Raw genomic sequence first — 20,112 nt, 5'->3', positions numbered from 1 at the left:
TTCCCCTCCCCACAACGGACACCCTGTGAGGTAGATTGGGGCTGAGAAAGCTCTGAGAGAACAGCTCTGAAAGAACATACAACTGACCCAAGGTCGCACCAGCAGCTGCATGTGAAGGAGTGGGGAATCAAACCCAGTTCTCCCAGATTAGAGTCCACGCTCCTTACCCCTGCACCAGACTGGCATGTAATCGTATAAAGGCCCTGGACACTGATGATAGCACCACATGAATATTACCATTTAAAACTCTGTTACTTTTTGTACCCGAATTTAAAAAGTAAAGCATCGGTTGCTTCATACACTTGAAGCTGTTGGGAATGCGGAAAGGCTGCTAAACATTATTTTCCCACCTCTATGCAGTGATGCTTTTTATTTTGGAATGTGTTTTGTGTATGTTCATCTTTTTGGCTTTCCTCGCCTTTTTAAAAATCCACTAATTGCTTTTTGTTACTAGGCAACCACTCAGCAACGGAGTGACCAGTTTCTCAAGGGCAAGAGTTCCAGATGGGATCGAACTGAAGCCCCAGAGCACTGCAACTGAACAGAAGGTAACCCACAGCTTCAGTGTGAGTGTCTCTTTGCTGCACAGAGCTGGAGATTTTCTGAGCACTCATTTTGCAGCTCTGAGTGATGTGAGTTTGACTCGGCAGCTGTGACTTTGCAAGCATCTGCATGCGCAATGGGTGCTGCAGCACTGGCATACGCGTTACATTGGAAGAGTCTCTTCTCTAGCCCCGTCTCATGAGACAAAAATGTAGACATTTTTTAGTAAGTTCATTTGACTCGTGCCCAAGTCCAAGCATCTCCCAACTGGACTCTGCTTGATCCATATTATTTTATGTTGGCTCATATCTCGTGACAGTTTTCAAATGCTGCTGTCATTAGCTAGAAAGGAAGAATTTGTACGAGGCAAGAACTCCTGACAGAAAACAGGAATTGCCAGTATTCTGTATGCTGGTCTGCACCTTTCAATTTTGTCTCACTAATTACACTTTGAAACAGACCTACTAATCTCCATATTAACGACACTTCATCCCTCCTGCTTATGGGAATTAGAGTAATCGGATTAAGGGAGGGAATTTTTAAAGGTTATGAAGCTAGATTAACTGCCTACAAGATGAACCCTTCTAAAGCCAAAGAAAAGCATCAGGGATTTGAACTCACAGCATGTACATTTTATTTTAACACTGCTACAGCAGCACTGAGAAAGTGAGAAAGAAGCTGCATTTAGGTTTCCTATAAGCATTATTCATTTTGTTTCTGCATATCTTAGCGGTACAAACAGTTTGGACAAATGGCTGGTTTCCTTGGCATGCAGCTATTGGAATTTAGATGTACATATTACTTGGGTGGGGGAATCCCATTTTGGTTCAAAACAAGTTAAAGTGCATTGCATAGACACTTAGACTGAGTAACCCAAGAGAAATGCAAAATAAGGGAAGACTAGATTTCAATGTGTGTGAGTATCCTGAAAACCCTAGTCGTGCAGATTCCAGTCCTGTGGCCTCTAAACCTGCATATATAGGGATGAGTCAAGTGGCCCAATGTTGAAAGAAGAGTATTCTGCACTTGCTCAGAGCTAGTCTTCTCCAGCAGACTTGCAAGTGTAAGAGAAATGATCCTTAATAACTAATACCATGGAAGGCACAGAATCCAAAAAGTCAGCTTTGGCTTCTGAAACAAATTCTGCGTCCTTAAACTAATAAGATCCCTTTCAAAACAATTGTTAACCTCCAACTCTCCCCTTGTGCTATTTCTGGAAGTCTTTTGTCCCACAGGAACAGCATTTTGAGGAGCATTTGGGGCTGCAGAGGCAGGGGGAAGGTGGGGAAAGTTCCTTCTCACATTGGGTTTTGCAGCTGGATCTGAGCTATGCAGATTCTAGGAGAGACTCAAGAGTAGGGATGGGCACAAATCGAACCACGAAGCAAAATTCATCACAAATTTTGCCCTGTTTGTAGTTTACAAACAGAACTTCCATTAACGTTTAAAGCAATTCATGGATGGAGCAGAAAGCAGGGTTTTAAAGGGGCTACAAATCCATTTAAACCCCTGCTTTCTGTTCCCAACCAAAGCCGCAAAAACAGCTGAGCAGCTGGCAGGCACTCCCCACCACTCAGCTGTTTCGGGCAAGTCAGCCTGAAACATCGAAACAGCGGTGAGCACCTCCCCACCACTCATCTGTTTTTATGGCTTGCACTGTCCAGGGTCGGGGCAAGTGGCTGAGCAACCAGGTGGGCAGTGCCAATGCAACCAAAGAGGAAAGGCCCGCACCTGGACTCATGCATGCTGACAACCCCTGGGATGGAAAACGGGCTGGGAAGGCAGGCAGAGCTGCAGACAGCCCCAACTCCTGGACTTCCCCGGAGCCCACCTCTGCTAGGTCTGGAGCAGAAATACCAAAGGCACTCACCCAGAGCACCGGCGGGGTCCAGGTGTCATCAGGCAGCAGCAACATCCAGGCGACGGGCAGCAGAGAGCCAGATTGCGGTGCTGCAGCTGGCAGCGCCACAGCAGGCTGAGGCAGAGCCTAGCTGCAGGCACAAGACTGCAGCAGCAGCAGAGGAGGCAGCCCCAGCAGCAGGGAGCAAATGAGAGCTGGGAATAGCTCATATGATGCTCCCTGCAGCCAAGCTGGAACAGCTGAAGGTGGGGAGGCACGGAAGATTCTCGGGGTAGGTGAGGGTGGCGGCGCTCAGGACTGAGCCTGCAGGCTCCAAGCTAACCCCCACAGCATCAGGAGGAAGGAAAGGGTAAGCAGTCATTCACTGGGGGAGGGGGCAGATTGATAGGTGGAGGAAATAAAATGGGGTTCCTGCTGTCTGACAGGACAAGGAGGAAGAGAGCGGCTGAGTCCAGGTCATAGAGGGGACCTGACGGCTGAGAGAAAGAAGAACAAGGTGAAATAGAAACGCCTCCCCTCTCTTTCTGAGGCCTTGAGGGAGCCCTTTCGGAGTCGAAGCACCACAGCAGAGAACAGCCCACCCCCCAGGGGGCAGGCAGGGCGTGACAGGGCCGCTTTTGAAAATCAGTCAGAAACTTCGTTTGGTTCAAAATGCAGCACCCAGGCTACTATCAGGGGTTGGTTACACAAACTGTATCGACCCCTATTCTGAAAGATCAACACATTTACCTGTCTGTTTCCGGGCACAATTGCAAGTTCTGGTTCTTACTTTTAAGGCCCTAAAGGACTTGGGGCCAGGGTGCCTCAAGGACTGTCTCTTCCCATACTATCCAGCCTGCCAGTTAAGATCTGCCTCTCAAGTCCTGCTTTCTGGGCCCCCACTTGCAGAGGGGAGACTGAACTAAGTGACTAGAGAGAGGGCATTTTCTGTGATGGTGTCTCTCCTTTGGAATTCCCTTCTCCTTGAGGCTTACCTGGCACCTACATTATTTTCTTCTGGTGCCAGGCCAAAACACATTTGTTTACCCAGGCTTTTAATTGGGGGGCTTATCAGCAGACCATTAGGTCTGCTTCTGTTTTATGGATAGTTTTTATGCTGCTTATGTTTCTAATGGCTTGTTTTTTATACTGTGGTAATTTTAATTGTAAGCCATCTGAAGCAGGTCTCTGAAGAGGCGGCACAGAAAGATGTTTATGTGGACCAGCTCAGCTAGCCGGAGTCTTTAAAACAATATACATCAAATAGCAAGTAGTAAAACCACAAACTGTATTCAGTTTCAACGGCAAACTAACCCAGTGATTTAAACTCTGATTTAATAAGGCTTGTAAAAATTAGTGAGCTTTAAAGTGTATTTTTTCAGTGACTCAGAAGGAACTCCTCTGGGAGTCATTGTAAATTCTCAAGGCCATTACCAAGAAGTTCTGGCTTTTATCAGCCACTATTCAGACTGCTCTGATAGAAGGAATTCTGATAGGAGGAGTTTTTGCTTAGTGACTTCGCATATCCCTTGTAGTAGGAAGAGGCGGTCTCTGAGATGGGGGCCCTCTCCGATTTCTTTGGGCCAAAGAGAGACTTGTTCATTGCTGTGCTTCCAAGATGCTTTTTTTTTTAGCCTGCCAGTCACTGCAGTTCAGAGAATGGATTAGGTATCGTTTGCAAAATGCTTTGAAGATGAACACTACTGCATAAGCACAGCGCATTACTGGTGTCCTTTAAAGCAGTTGTCATCCATCAGGAGCCAATTTTCAATGCCATTTTATTTCATTTTTCATTTCATTACATTCTTTTCTGAGGCACTGGCATTTTCCCGCCATAATCTAATTTCTGTTAGCTTGATGTATTACACAAATTTGAACCTCCAATGTTTGCCCACGCTTGTGTGTTACCACAAGTGCCACAGCAAGTGATCGGCATGTTCTGGGGAGAAAGGGAGAGGGAGGAACCTGCTTGTGTCACAAATTAGCTTTTAAACTTATTTTTGTGCGCAGGACCGTGTTGCAGGAAAACTTAGCAGCTGTAGTACTGACGAAGGGTTCTGGAGCATGAGCAACCAAAATTATCTTCTCCCAGATCTCTTGCAACAAAGCCAAATTTCAGACTGTTCGGCAAACCAGGTAAAGTTTGCCCAGAACAGTCATGGACTTCAGAACAAGTCTGTTCCTAAGCAGGTAAAGCTTTATTCTGTTTATCAATAACTTCTGTATTAACAGTACCTCTGACCCTCTGGTCTTTCAGGGAGCAGGAACCTTATTGTTTTAATCCAGTGTTTCTGCCACATGATAGTTTAACTATATACGGTTCAGGACGTGTTGACTATGCTGCTCTGTTCAATACATCATAGTTAAGCAAGTTCCAGTTTTTTGTTACACTCCACCGTGTCCAAGAAACAGAAACAAGGGGTGGGCTAAGCATACAAAAGGGTGAGACTATGTAGATAGGAGGTTGTCTCTGTTCTTAGAAGCTGCCAATATATTCTAGATTGCAAGGAGAATGAATGGTAATTTGGGACACACCTGGTGGTGGGAAGTCATGGCCCCTGCCCCCGGACTGGGCCATTGGGGGGCAGATTGAGTTTACTAAATTTACTGGAGAAGGGAATATAGGATGGGCCATTCCTTCAACTGCTGCTTCCTGAGCAGGCTGCTGGCAAATCCCATGGTCACAGCCACTGCTTCCTCCCATATTCTCTTCTTTGTTCTGTGTTGCCACCTGGACAAGTTAGAAAGCAGCCTCTCAGAAGGCTGGATTAGGATCAAGGGTGGCCAGGTTTTAATCCCTAATTTAGTGGTAAAGATGGCCATCTCAATTTGGCACAGGAAGCCAAGAGGTAAAAGCACTGAGTACAAGCTTTACTGAAGTTGTGATATAATGGTCATAGCAAGGTTTTTCCTAGAAAGATGAAGAGCTATGTGGTCCACACGCTATGGACATACAACCACCCCAGTAGAAGCAGTCAGGGCAAGGGTTCCTTCATTTTTTTTTCGTATTTTTTTTCCATCATAGGTACCAAGCATTGAAAATACCTCCTCAACAAATAGCTCCTCGTCTGTTTCATCATTTACTTCATTCATAGACCCTAGGCTTCTACAGATCTCTCCTCCCTCCAGTCCAACGGGATCAAACTGTAGTTCTCGTAAGCATGATTGCTCAAATCACAAACAGACTTTGCAAGTGTGTTGGATTGCATTCTTTAAAATTATGATTTTAGTTGCCTGTTGACATTTAGTAATTAAATATTGACCTTAGCTGGTCTCCCATGGCCAAGTTCTGGCAAAGCAGTCCCTGATCCTTTGTCTGATTAATACAATACATTTGTATTTCTCCTGGGAATAGTATACTCACATAAAGTTCTGCCTCCTGGTGCTTTTAAACTTTCTGCTGAAATTATTTCTGGGATATTGAGTTGTGTAGCTCTTTTAGAGATGTTTCCGCACTGCTGCCACACGACTGATGTGCAGTTTTAATATATGTAAATTTTATTTAAACTAGTCCCGCAGAATGTTCTTTCGGTGGTTATCACAATAAAATGCTCATTAAAATGGAAGTGTGTGTACACTTTCCATATATCATACTATGATACAGACTTAACCTATTTCTGCTTACACCCAACCATGAGAAACCCAATAAAATAAACTTCCAGAAGCAGTGGGAGATGCTCAGGCTCAGATTTTGGAACAACCCTAGATGCTAGATCTAATGGGATCCTGACCTGGATAGCCCAGGCAAGTCTGATCTCATCAGATCTTCAAAACTAAGCAGGGTCGACTGTGGTTAGTACTTGGGTGGGAGACTTCCTTGGAATACCAAGTCAGGAAAACAGAGGCAGGCTTTATTCAGCCACCTCTCTGAATATCCTCCAGGCCCCCAGTAGGGGTCAGTCACCAGAGGTCAACATGACTTCCAGGTGCAGACACACACAAAAATACAAAAAAATAAAAACAGAATAAAAGTAAAATGCAGTTGAACATTAGGAGAAATTTCCTAACAGTTTGATAATGAACCAATTGCCTGGGAGGGGCCCTCTCTCATTTGAGGTCTTAAGGCAGAGACCAGAGCCATCCTTGTGGTAGGGCGTGACCCTCTTTGGATTTCCGGGCCTTCGGACTTAATGGCCTAATGGATCCACTCTGACTCTAGGACCCTTATCATACAAAGTTCTATAACAGTGGAACGGCCTCTTCTGTACTTGTCCTTGCTGCTGAATGCAGAGATGGCCCCATCTTCGTAGGGCTTTCATGCTAGCACGGTTCGACGTCCTTCCCTCAGCTGTTCTATCGGGAAGGTTCAACAAAATTCCCTATAAAGATAGATTGTGCCCCTGTGGGATGGGGGAAATCGAATCCATTGGACATGTGCTATTGTACTGTAAATTCCACTGTGACATCCGTGTTGTTTATATTGAACCTGTGTTGGACCCCCTTTTGGGCCAATCTGATGAGCATAAAATTAGTTCTTTATTGTCTTCGCATAATATAGAAATTCTGGAACCTGTAGCAAATTTCTTTTATGAGGTATCTAGGAGGAGAGGCTCATATTAAGGCAATTCGGAATGTGATACCCCTCCAACCTATCTTGAGGCTCTATGCTGCATGTGTATTTGATATTTTATGCCAATAAAGGTATTTGTATTTGTATTTGAATGCAGAGATGGCAGTCAAGAGGCCTCAAGCACTTTCTTACACCCTCTCTTCTCAGCAACTCTCTCTTTTTCTGTATCATTGATGCTACCTTTACCTCTGTATACACCATAGTGCATGCATCCACTGCTCTCTGCACAACCATGACTTTTTCTGCTGGCTGGCAGCGGGGGGGGGGAGGACTATTGGTACACAGTCTTCTATGGAGCTAGCTGACACTTCCAGGTGCAGACGCACACAAAAATACAAAAAAATAAAAACAAAATAAAAGTAAAATGCAGTTGAACATTAGGAGAAATTTCCTAACAGTTTGCTATTGAACCAATTGCCTGGGAGAGGCCCTCTCTCATTTGAGGTCTTAAGGCAGAGACCAGAGACATCCTTGTGGTAGGGAGTGCCCATCTTTGGATTTCTGGGCCTTCGGACTTAATGGCTTAATGGATCCACTCTGACTCTAGGACCCTTATCATACAAAGTTCTATAACAGTGGAACGGCCTCTTCTGTATTTGTCCTTACTGCTGAATGCAGAGACGGCAGTCAAGAGGCCTCAAGCACTTTCTTATACCCTCTCTTCTCAGCAACTCTCTCTCTTTTTCTGTATCATTGATGCTAGCTTTACCTCTGTATACACCATAGTGCATGCATCCACTGCTCTCTGCACAACCATGACTTTTTCTGCACTTCTAGCTCTGTTGTCCCTTTTTGTCCCCTTCTATTTCTCTTTGTCGCCAGCTCTCATTGCAGCAATTCACACTGGTTAAAGAATCGCAGGTGAAGGTGAGCCCAGAAGCAACAGAATGATGTGGCAATAGAAGAAGCCACCTATCAGGCTGTTTTTGTTACTGTACTGGCACCAGTACGGAGAGGAGGAACAGTGCAGATATAATGATGCAGGCATTTTTACACAGCCACTTTTGATAGGGGAGGGGCTGTGGCTCAGTGGCAGAGCATCTGCTTTGTGTGCAGAAGGTCTCAAGTGCAATTCTCAGCATCTCCAGCTAACAGAGGATCAAGTAGAGGTGGTGTGAAAACCCTGAGATGCCAGAAAGCCACTGCCAGCCTGAGCAGACAGTGTTGTCCTTCATAGACCAGTAGTGTGACTCAGAATAAGGCAGTGTTGTGTGTGTGGATTTTGTCGGGTGCCTCATGATCCTGCTGTAGAGTACACCAAGCAATTGTTTCACAGTCTTTCTGCCTTTTCTCCCAGCTTCCAGTGCCAAACCAGAACCCACCAGTAGGCAAAATGCAAGGAAAGGTTCTGTCGTCAATGTGAATCCCACCAATATCCGACCGCAGAGTGACAGCCCAGAAATCCGCAAATACAAAAAGAAGTTCAATTCAGAGATCTTGTGTTCTGCATTGTGGGGTAAGTCAGGTGAAGGGTAAAAAAACCAGATGGTCATAGAGCTTTAGCAAGCTATGCCAAAAAAAACAGATGGTCATAGAGCTTTAGCAAGCTATGGTGTCCCTGCAAGCTATGGTGTCCCCAGTGCAATACTAATCATATATTTGCATAGTATTTTCAGATTTCAGAGCATTTCACGTATATTAGCACAGTTATCCTTGTACTAGCCCTGTAAGGTAGGCCAGTATATTTAGCCTTGCAGATGGAGAAATGAGGCTGAGAGGCAGTGGCCTGCTTAATGTCACTTACTGAGCTTATGGCTTGATACCCACATTACATTTAACATGTGGTTGCTGTGGGGAACTTGCAGCCACAAGCCAGCTGTGAATTCCCAGTCAAAATTTAATTCTAAAACACTGCAGGAGCCCAATACGGAACAAGACCATGGCAGGAGAGGAGGAGGGGGCTCCAGCCTTATGCTGCAGTCACAATCTGAATTGGGCCCCTCTAGCACTTTAGAACTAAGTTCTGATGGGGAACTCACAGCTGGAGTTATGGCTGCGAGTCCCCATGGCGAGCACGTCTTAAATATAACATGTCATTTGGGACTGAGGTGACCTGGCTGATGGCTCATTCTCTCAGCTGCTGTACTCTAGAAGCTCAGAAAAGGGTGTTGGTTTATCCAAATCCTGCAGATTCTCAGCTGAGTCTATAGCAATGATGGACAGAGCTAGGATTCTTAAGTGGGAAAGCAGCGTACCAAAATAGTGGACTGTGCGGCCTGTCATGTAAGAATCCGTCCTCATTATTGATGCCTTTAGTTCCCCATCAGCTTTAATTTTCCATCTTCCTGACAACGAGGCAGCAAGGCGATGAACCCTGCAGAGCTGATACAATATTTTACCCACACCCTCCTGCCTCGGTTGGAGTCTTAAATGAGAAGCAAAATAAATGAATGAAATGCGAGGAAGAAATTATCCCAGGAAATGTAGATTTACAGTTTACAGCTCTCTGAGTTTCATTTGATGTATGTTTGGAGGAGGCCAAGATTTTAAATTAAGAACAGAACAGCATAGCAAAGCTTGTAATGATATGTGTGCTGAGGTGGAGAACGCTATGTTCTTACCGGGCCATTGCTAGTACTTCACTGTATTTCTCTTTCATGCCGTGTGATACTTTCTGCCATCTCATTATTTCCACCAGAACACTCCGATAAGAAGCCTTATCAAACATGGCAACCAAATGGAAGCCTTGCCCGCTGGATGTCAGTTCAAATCTGCAACCCATTGGCGCGTCTGTGGGCGCAAAAACAATCCGATTGCAAAGAGATTTATTATTGAGAATTCAGAAAACAACTTAGAGAGGGATGTGAGGAACTCACATGCCCTTCCCAAGAGGTTTTACTAAGCAGTGGATGTTGTTTTGGTTTTGCTTCCCTCAGCATTCCTTAGATGTTTCTTTTCAACTGAGGGAACTTCCATATTTGCTCCAAAATTTTGCCTGGGGGAGAGCTAAGTGGCAAATGTAGCACACAGGTCAGATTTGCCCAAAGGGTGGAGATTTATTCACTACCCTCAAACTCTCAACAGAACTTTGGCTACTGGCAGGATCCCAAACCGTGCATAACTCGATCTGCAGTAATTTTTTTCCCCCTGTGGGTCCCACATAGGGATATAAATTCTAGTAGAGTAATTGCGTTAGTCTGTTGCAGCAAAACCAAGGCAGAGTCTTGTAGCAGCATAAGGCCAGGGGTCGTTTCGTAGAAAAGGGGTCATTTCCTGTAGCAGCCCACAGGAGCGGAGCTCCGGCAGTAAAGAGCCCGGGGGGCGGGCACATGCAACAAGCCCCACCCCCTGCTCCCAGCAACCCTCACTCAGAGCAAGAAGCAGCCAGGTAAGTTGCAGAGCTCCCCCCCCGGTCCAAAACAGTCCAGTGGCACCTTTAAGACCCAAGTTTTATTCAGGTACAAGCTCTCCCTCCTCTGCGAGGACAGATCTGCACGTTCCCTCCCCCCAATAGCTAGCAATCCAAAACAGTCCAGTGACACCTGAGCGGTGGGTGTTGCCTTCTGACACATGTCCGGTGATGTCAGGGGGTGTGGCATATGCAAATGAGTTGTGCTAATGTGTTATGCTAATGAGCTCCTGCACCTCTTTTTCTACGAAATGACCCCTGGTTAAGCATGAGCCTTCACAAGCTAGAGATGTATGAAGTAAGTTGTTCTCTTTCACCTTAACAGGGGTGAATCTGCTTGTGGGGACCGAGAACGGGCTGTGGCTTCTGGACCGCAGCGGACAAGGAAGAGTTTACTCACTGATAAGCAGGAGGCGGTTTCAGCAGATGGATGTGCTTGAAGGACTCAATGTGCTAATTACCATCTCAGGTTTGTTCTGTGTCTAAAAGTATCTGACCTAATGCAGGACCAGAAGCAATTACAAAGAAAATTAGTCTGTAAATTAGGTTGTAAAAAACTTGTCAGCTCTTTTGGGTGCTTACGCCCTCATTTCCTGAGGCAGATGTGATGCAGGGTGTTTCGTTGCCTGCTTAGTATGCAAACTGGTTTGTGAGATTTATAGAGTACCCCAGATCCTTAAAACTTGCTGAAATTTGGTTTTTGGTGCTTAATGGCGTTAATCGTTGCACGTTTGCTTGTTTAAAGAGGGTCTTGTCTTGTCTCTGACCCACTGGTGTTGGCAACAGATGGGCCATTTGATTCCTTTTTAAGCCTGGGTCAGAATGTATATGCCCTGACCTGGCTGGCCCAGGCTAGCCCAATCTCATCAGATCTCAGAAGCTAAACAGGGTCTACCCTGGTTAGTACTTGGATCGGAGTCCACCAAGGAAGTCCAGGGTTGCTAAGCAGAGGCAGGCAATGGCAAACCACCTCTGAATGTCTCTTGCCTTGAAAATCCTCCAGGGTCGCCTTAAGTTGGCAGTGACTTGATGGCCCTTTCCACCCCCAGGCATGTATTTATGTGATATAACCCTGGAATTATGAATGGAGGAACTGTTAGAAGGTCACAGTTGCTCTGGGGGAAGAGAGAGTAGAAAAGATGCCACTGTAGCCTTGAATATCCTCTACAGGATGCAATATCTGTACAGTGATACCTTTTAGAAGAGAAGAGATTGGATTTATATCCCGCCCTTCACTTGGAGTCTCAGTCCGGCTTTCGCCCTGGCCATCCTTCCGAGACGGCGCTGGTTGCCCTTGAAGAGAAGAGATTGGATTTATATCCCGCCCTTCACTTGGAGTCTCAGAGCGGCCTACAAACTCCTTTCCCTTCCCCTCCCCACCACAGACACCCTGTGAGGTGGGTGGGGCTGAGAGAGCTCTGACAGAAACTGCTATTTTTCAAGGACAGCTGTGCCAGAGCTTGTGACTGACCCAAGGTCATCCAGCCAGGTGCAAGTGGAGGAGTGGGGAATCAAACCCAGTTCTCCCAGATTAGATTCCGCACTATTAACCACTACACCAAACTGGCTCTCTTTACTGAAACATGCTGTAACACCCCATAGGAGCAGCGCCAGAGCCAACTAGGAGTGATTCAGGTCAAACCAGAAGCGAATTAGCCTGAACAGGAAGGGATTCAGTTTTGCAGTGCACAAGTTCCTGACAGTGGGATGAAACACCAGAGGAACCTCAAGGTAGCCAGGAGCTGGCAAGAAAGCCAAAAAGAGCTCCTTGCTTCTGGGAGGAAGAAAAGCTCTGCAAGTTCTTCTATCCATTCCCACTGCCTTACAGGTTCAAGGGCACAAGCGGCCAGCGATGAAGTGAAAATGCATTTTACATTAGAGGCAAGGCTGGGGCACTCAGTGGGCTTACAAACCAGGACCAAGACTATGCCCTGTGAGGCCATCTATTGACCCTGGTAGGGACACAAATGATTGTTTTAAAAAAACAAAAGAAAACCAGTATACAGGCTTTCAAGTTATATGGAACTTGATCAAGCAGTATAGAATGGCAGTGGTCCATTTAAGTCAGTGGTTACAAATAAGATCTGGGATACTCTCCTGCAGGGGTATGTCTCTTCACATAGCTACAGAATTGGCCATTTTTTAACTGAAGCACATGCATGTGTGCATGCACACACGTTTACAGGGTGGGCTACAACAACAAACATCTGGAAAGACCTAGAAGCACATTTTCAAAATGCAGCATTCAAAACCATTTTTAAAAACCTACAAAATCAAAATCTTATTAGTTGTGAAGGGAGAAGTGATGCTTTTTAAAACGATGGGGGGTCTTATCTATAGGGTGTTGGATGAAAAGCTGTTACCTCAAAAATACTCCCTGTGATATGTCAGCCTGAATGATAGTGCTGTTTTGTTGCACTTAGGAAGTTTTCTTCATAAAATTTGACTGTGGCCTCACTGGACTACGAGCATTTCTGAGTGCAGACACAAAGTGGTTTATGTTGGCTCCTGCATGCACGCAAATAAGCTGTCAGGTCTTCACCACGGATTTGCATGAATGCTTAGCGAGAGTCTCTGAGGGTTCGAGAGCAGTTGCCAGACCAGCAGCTCAGTAGCGGAGTGCAGGCTTTGCTTGTAGGAAGTTCTAGGTTCAGTCTCTGACATTTCCAGAGGAAATTATCTGAGGTAGCAGGACCTCTGCCATTGTCAGAGTAGCCAGTTGTCAGAGTAGCCAGTAATGGACTAGACAAGTCAGTGGCTGGACTCTGTTCCAACTTCATATGGCCCTCGTGCCGCATTACATCTGAGGTGCCAAACAAGTTCCAATTTTTTCCCCACTTCCTTCCACATCAAGTGAGGCAGCGACAAGAAACTGAAGTACAGCCTGGTATCCTCAGCTGAATATAGAAATAAGTAAATAAATAGTTATTTTATGCTTCTGTTCCAACAAACATTAGGCAAAAAGAACAAGCTACGGGTGTATTATTTATCCTGGTTGCGGAACAAGATTTTGCGGAACGATCCCGAGGTGGAGAAGCGGCAAGGCTGGGGGCCAGTGGGTGATCTGGAAGGCTGCGTACACTACAAAGTTGGTGAGTCTTTCTCTTCTGAAACACCACAGAAGGCCCATTTGTGATGTTAGAATGCGGTCTGAGGGAATGTCAAACTGGCCTGGGGCCATAGGGAGCCATATCCTGATCCAGACCTGGGGTGGGAATGACTGCCCTTGAAGTTTGTTGCTGAATAGAAGCCGGGCAGAAGATAATGCTCCGCCAACCAAGCAAAGGTTGAAGGCCAGGTCTCTGGTATCTTTAGTGTGGTAGGCTTATCTGTCTACCTTTCTGTGTCATTTCTGTCCCAGTCTTCCTTCGAGGAGCTCTGGGTAACATACCTTTCTCTCCTCCTTTTTATCCTCACAACAGCCCTATGAGGCAAGTTACACTGAGAGCAAGTGTCTCCTGGTCACCCAGCAAACTTCATGGCTGAATGGAGATTTCAGCCCTGAGTCTCTCCAGTTGTAGTTTGGCTCTCTAACCACTAGACTACACTGGTTTCATACAGCCTGCCAAGCACAGGGACGGATGTTGCACACCTCTTGTTTCTTTCTGTGCTGAAAAGGCTCTGAGGCATAAGTACTCACCATCCTAAAGCACCTTGGATCACAAAGTTCCTGGTTCAAACCTGAGAATCCCTGATGAAAAATTGCTCTGAATTGTCCATGTGGAAAAGTGGTCATACATTTGCTTCATCATGAGCGCTGCTTGCCACTCTGATACACTTCAAAGCCAATGAATTAATGAATTAAAGGACCAATTCTGGGATAAACGTTGATTGTATTTCATGTTTTGGTAATTGCAATCTCATCCTATGACGTCATTATTGTTTTCTTACTTGTCCTATTCATAAGACCTGTTCAGTGTTACCCAGTTCACCCATTCTCCCTTAAAGATTTTACTGATCCTTGATGTGGCTACTGCAGACAATGCAGATGGTCCTGTCGAACATGGAGGTTGTTAGAGAGGGAGAGCATGGAGGGATGTAAAAGAGGAGGCACTCTCTAAGGGTTTTTTTACCCAGTTTCAAGAGTGTTAGCTCTGAACCCTGATAACTCCTGTATGAACAAGATATTCTACAGGGTTTCAACTCGATGCATATACTGGTACAGATAATCTGCTTGTATTTGGTGGAACGATGGTCTCTTATCTGAAGAAAGCCCTGCCATTATTTACATTTGAATTATCACTATTATTGATCGGTCCTAACATAGTTACATGGCTGGTTTACTAGCTGATGACTGTCTGGTTCAACCTCTAAATTTGCTTCCTAGGCTGATTTCGCACTAGAGCTGCCTCGATGTTGCGCCACCATTTGCCCTGATACTATTGGTCAATTTCACACCCGACGCCGCGGGGCTGCATTTGACCCGCGGCTCCGCCCGATTTCCTCCGCAGTTTCGTGATCCTCAAAAAACAGGATCACGAAACTGCGGGGGAAATCAGGCGAAGGTTAGGCTATACAACATTTATTGTGTCAAAAGTTTCTTTCACAACACATCATATATCTTCAAGGAACTATAAGAGTCATTGGTTTTTATCCCAAGATACTGATTAAGTGAATAGACTGTAGGCTCCCCAGCCATGCAGTAGAATACAACACATTCAGCTGTGTACTTTTGATTTCTGTATTTTAGATCATGTTTAATTTCTATAACTAGCTTTTTAAAAACAAATATTTTCCAGTGAAATATGAGAGAATAAAATTTCTTGTGATTGCTGTGAAGAATTCAGTCGAGGTCTATGCCTGGGCTCCCAAACCATACCATAAATTTATGGCCTTTAAGGTAAGTTGATATAAAATATTCATATTTTTACTGAACTTGGATCAATTTAATTTCCATAATTTTTTTGAGAATTCTGTGCATGTTCCTGTTGCAACTGCTGGTGATTTGTGGGGAAATATGGCAAAGGGGTACATGAAGATTTGATTTAATCGTCATCCTTGCTCCCCAGTCCATCCTGGGGACTGTAGTTCTGAGAAGGGATCTAGAGATCTCTAACAGATCATTCTCCAAAGCTTATTAAATGACAATTCCTAAGATACTTTTGGAGAAGCCCTGACAGTTCAAGTGGTGTAAATGCCCTAGAAGTCTATAAAGCACATTTGTCCAAGTTTGTTTTATTCAGATTCATGGGATTGAATTGGAAACCTGGTGGTTCAGGATTGTACAACTTGGGATATAAACACTTAAACCTGACTTCATGGTTAGGTCTATTATTTCTGAAAAGGAAAGAACAATACTAATCAGCCATCTTTTCAATTATGAATTGATAACCAGAAAGACTCTGGGATGTGTGATTTTTCTCTCTGCAGTCCTTCACATTGCTTCATCAAAAGCCCCTGTTGGTCGACTTGACAGTAGAGAATGGGCAGAGGTTAAAAGTCATCTATGGCTCGCCGATTGGATTTCATGCGATTGATGTGGACTCTGGTTCAGTGTATGACCTGTACCTACCAACACATGTAAGATCCTGCATTCTACAACAGGAAATTTTCTTTTTTCCCCAGGATATCTTTCAGAAATGTCTTTTAGAAAACATGACATTTTCTATGAGCTTTTCAACCTGTACAATTTTAAAGGGAAACATAGAGTCTAAGCTAGATGACAGGTGTGCTGCTGAAGCTGGAACTAAACATTATGAGGTCAACTCATCTTTTAAAACCTTGACAGCTGTTTTTTCTCAGCAAAGCAACATTGAGGGGAAGTGAGGGGAAGAAGTCTTCCCATACCTGCCATTCACCTCCAGGTGCTTCCCTCCCACCCCACCCCCATATGTTCATTACAAAAAATGGATCTGGAGCCCCATGCATAGCATGGAATTCTGGCCTATGTCAATCTTGCAAGAGCTCCACATTTCTGTTCATTACATTAAGCAGGAACTTCTTTGCATATTAGGTGACACCCCCCTAATGTAGCAAATCCTCCAAGAGTTTACAAAGCTCTTCTTACAGCGGCTACTGTAAGCTCTTGGAGGATTGGCTACATTAGGGGTGTGTTGCCTAATATGCAAATAAGTACCTGCTACAAAAAGAGCCCTGCCGGCCTTTCTCCATGTGAAACCCTGGTGTAGGAGTTCATTAGTGGCTAATGTTCGGGGTGAACACCCATTTTTTAATAAAGAAATGCATCGGTTTTACTTGGGTGAGATGTTTGTGTTTTCGTGTGGTGGTTGTTTCTCCAGCACAGCAGATTGTTGGTGTATTTTATTTACTAAATATAGCAGTTATTTATGGGGCGTCGGGAAGACCAAGCCTCTGAACTCAAACTCTCTCAGGCCTTCAGATGTGTCTTGGCTCTTTCTCTGTAACTGTCGCTGAACGCTTCTCCATCCCATGCTTCCAGGCTGGGCCACTGAGCATATTTCCATTGTGTTAATAGACTTGCTCAAAGAGGTTAGCGAGGTGTATGAAATCCTTTCTGTGGAGCTCTGAAATGACATATTTTAACTTGTCTCCCCAATCATGGTTCTGCTGTTTAACATGGGCAACTGCTTCATAGACCCAAGCCGGTTCCTCTGCTCTCTGTGCATGCAGCTTGGTTAGTGAGCAAAAGTGATACAAGGAGAAAAGGTGACTGTCTCACAAAAAGACAGTCCTGTTCTGCAGCAAGCTCCCATTTAATTATGTACATGAGAAACAGCATTCCCCAGATGAACACCCTCAATATGGGGGCTCCCATAGGAGAGCTGTGATTCTATTTGTGTTCATTCATCCACCATAAGAGAGAGTGTACTAAAAATACATTTCCCCCCCAGAGTACAGGACCTGAAATAAATGTGTCATAGCAGTAGGCTGTAGCTGTTGGCGGTCTTTGTTCTGGAGGGGTCCAGATTTGATAGACTATAGATAATGCTCTTCTGGAAGTAGGAAGGTTTTTGCTAGCATCCTGGTCTACTCTTGAAAGCCAACAAGTTGAATTTAGACACATTTGCTGTTTTTCTTCCTCTCTCTGTTCCCTGCTTCAATTGCTCATGCAAATAATACCAAGACAACGCATTAAAATTGCTCTCCGACTCTGGATACCTGTTCTAGTGTTACGGATAGTGGCTGCAGAGACCCCGAATTCCATGCTTGGCCTGGGTACATTAAGTTTGGCAAGTAAAGCTTCCGTGATTCTTCTACAGTTTGTTTGTGATGCTGTGTGGAGCAGAACTGCACCTTTTTAAGGAGAAGAGTTGCATGCATTTTTGCAGTTGTGCAAATGAAGAGAATTGTGTCTTCCCAAGAATATACTGATTGCAAAGAGACCTCATAATTTAATTAGATGCCAAGGATAATCCTCTTTTTGGTACTGTGGAGGAGTTGGGACTGTTTGCAGACAGATTTGTCTTTTCTCTTAAGATTTCTTATAACAAAATCCTACCTTCATGTGTGCTTACTGCAAATCCTTTTTCTCTCTGTCTCTTGGGAAGTGTATTGGCCTTTGAGACGATCAGAAATTGCTTAAAACTGTTTGTATCTTTTGTGATGTGAAAGCATTAGGTTTTCAGGATACAAGCAGAATGACCATTGAACAGATTTTAAACATTGTTTCTTCTCCTTTTGTGCATGTCTGTGTGGTTTAAGGTCGACTGTATGTAAAACTCTGAATGACCTAGAGCAGTATGTATACTTAGAGAAAGCTGGGTACACTCAGTTCATTCAAAAGCAGGGTTACTAAGCCACACAGCTACTGGGACTGAAATGCGCCAGATTTTGTCTGAACTGTGTATTCTTTATAGTTGTCATTGAATTTTCTTCAAGCACAAGTTATTAATGCAAAAGGAGGGGCAGAAAGAAAAAAAAACAGGTATTCCTTTAGAAAGTCTCAAAAGAAGAGGGAGAGCAATAACAAAGAGGCATATGAGGAAATAAATGCTGTACATATTAAGTATATTAAAGATGTTACATCCAGCCAAGTATAGTAATGGAGCTGTATGATAATGGTTGTGTAGCTCTGGGCACTTTCCTGTATTATTACATTGTTTACAGATGCTCTAGTTTAGATGTTATTTTTTAAAATATATGTAATTCATCCAATGTTTATTTCAAAAGTATTAATGCATCCATTTGTTATCAGTGAGTCATACCAGCTTTAGCTAGTAGCAAATCAAATGCAATCAAGAGGTTGGTTGTTTTTTTTTTAATAAACAGAGAAGCCAAGTTAAGTCGTTCCCCCCTCCTTTCTGTGGCCAGATCCTTCTAAGAAGATCAATTTCACCATCCAAGTGCTTAGTTTCTAGTCTTGGAAGGGAAATAATTTTGTTTGGATAATGAGGAAAGCAAATGGGTTCTGACACATTATAATGGAAAGCTGTTTAATATTCAGCAAGTATGTGTGTTGTGTTGACACAAAAATTAAGAGCAAAATAGTACAAAAAAGTTTATCTGTAAGTAATATTGATGTATTCCTTACTGTGTTTTTGTCTTTAATTATGTTAAATGCTTTTAGATATATTCAGTGGTGTTTGTTTTGTAATATTGTTTACAGTTGTTTTAAGTAAGGTCATCTTGAAACTGGTGTGGTTTACAATATATTTCTAATGCCACTGGGTGGTCTAATTGTGTCCAAATAGCTCTTTGGTTTCTGGTAGCCACACTAAGCTTACAAAATACAAATGAAATATTGAATGGTGACTGCTGAACAATTTTAGTGTGACATTTAAAGAGCTCCTTATGGTAGCTATTTAGCAAAATACATAGTCTGGATTCCAGAAGGTACTTCTTTTTATTTGTATGTCCTCTGTTGGTACCATCCCATGCAGAGTTACAGCCATCTAAGCCCATTAACATCAGTGGACTTTGATAGAAGCTCCCCCCCCCCCCCCGTCTCTGATTCTGTTGGATTTAATGCTCTGCCAAGATACCTAGACTGAAGGACTGTACTTATCGAAACTATAGTCTGTTCCATCTTATAAATCTTAGTAAATATTATTCCAGATCCAGGGGAATATACATCCACATGCCATTATCATACTCCCTAACACCAGTGGAATGGAACTTCTGCTCACCTATGAAGATGAAGGAGTCTACATAAACATCTATGGACACTTCTCAAAGGAAAATGTTTTACAATGGGGAGAGATACCTGCATCCGTAGGTATGTATGAAAACAAGGCACACCTAACACACACTTCAAAAAGAATTGTGCATGCAGACTCAAGCTGATGAGGCGTTCTAGGAGCTAGACTGATTTGTACTCCCAAGCAGATTTCTTCTTTAAAATAGCAGGTGTACAAGACCCTGCTTCAAATTGTGACAATAGGAGGCAGGATTTAGATCCTACACTGTGTTTTATGACCTGAAACAGCCCTGCAAAACTCTTATTTGCCCTGCTAGGGTATGGCAAACACACACAACCAGTATCATAAGCAGTATGTTTACACCAGTAGGGCAAATCAACTCTGCAGGGCTGCTTCAGGTCAGGAAAATGGCATGGTTCAAACCAGGGACTTAAATTCCAGCTATCTATTTTTGTTTTTGTTTTAAGTAGCTACATACATAGAGCCCTGACCCGGATGGCACAGGCTAGCACAATCTCATCAGATCTTGGAAGCTAAATTGGGTTGTCCCTTGTTAGTATTTGGATGGGAGACTGCCAAGGAAGTTGGGTGAAGCTATGCAGCGGAAGGCAATGGCAAACCACCTCTGTTTGTTTCTTATCTTGAAAACCTTACGGGGTTGCCATAAGTTGGCTGCGATTTGATGGCACTTTACATATACATAGAGCCCTGACCTGGATAGCTCGGGATAGCCCAGTCTCTTCCGCTCTTG

The 20,112-nt window shown here is 44.0% G+C and overlaps 1 protein-coding gene across 1 annotated transcript in view; it reads left to right on the top strand.

Annotated features, from left to right (window-relative positions):
- Positions 1–20,112, top strand: part of NRK (Nik related kinase) — a 123,552-nt gene that overhangs the window by 97,043 nt on the left and 6,397 nt on the right. The window contains 9 exon segments of the mRNA XM_015408386.1: positions 455–548; positions 4,394–4,573; positions 5,409–5,538; positions 8,251–8,409; positions 10,628–10,771; positions 13,260–13,394; positions 15,042–15,142; positions 15,673–15,822; positions 19,279–19,438. Coding sequence (XP_015263872.1) covers positions 455–548; positions 4,394–4,573; positions 5,409–5,538; positions 8,251–8,409; positions 10,628–10,771; positions 13,260–13,394; positions 15,042–15,142; positions 15,673–15,822; positions 19,279–19,438 — 1,253 coding nt within the window.

This window comes from Gekko japonicus, unplaced genomic scaffold, assembly GCF_001447785.1.
Source record: "Gekko japonicus isolate JY-2015 unplaced genomic scaffold, Gekko_japonicus_V1.1 scaffold643, whole genome shotgun sequence".
NCBI classification, from domain to species: Eukaryota; Metazoa; Chordata; class Lepidosauria; order Squamata; family Gekkonidae; genus Gekko; species Gekko japonicus.
The sequence above is the reverse complement of the archived record's forward strand: the minus strand, read 5'-3'. Positions and strand labels throughout refer to the sequence as shown.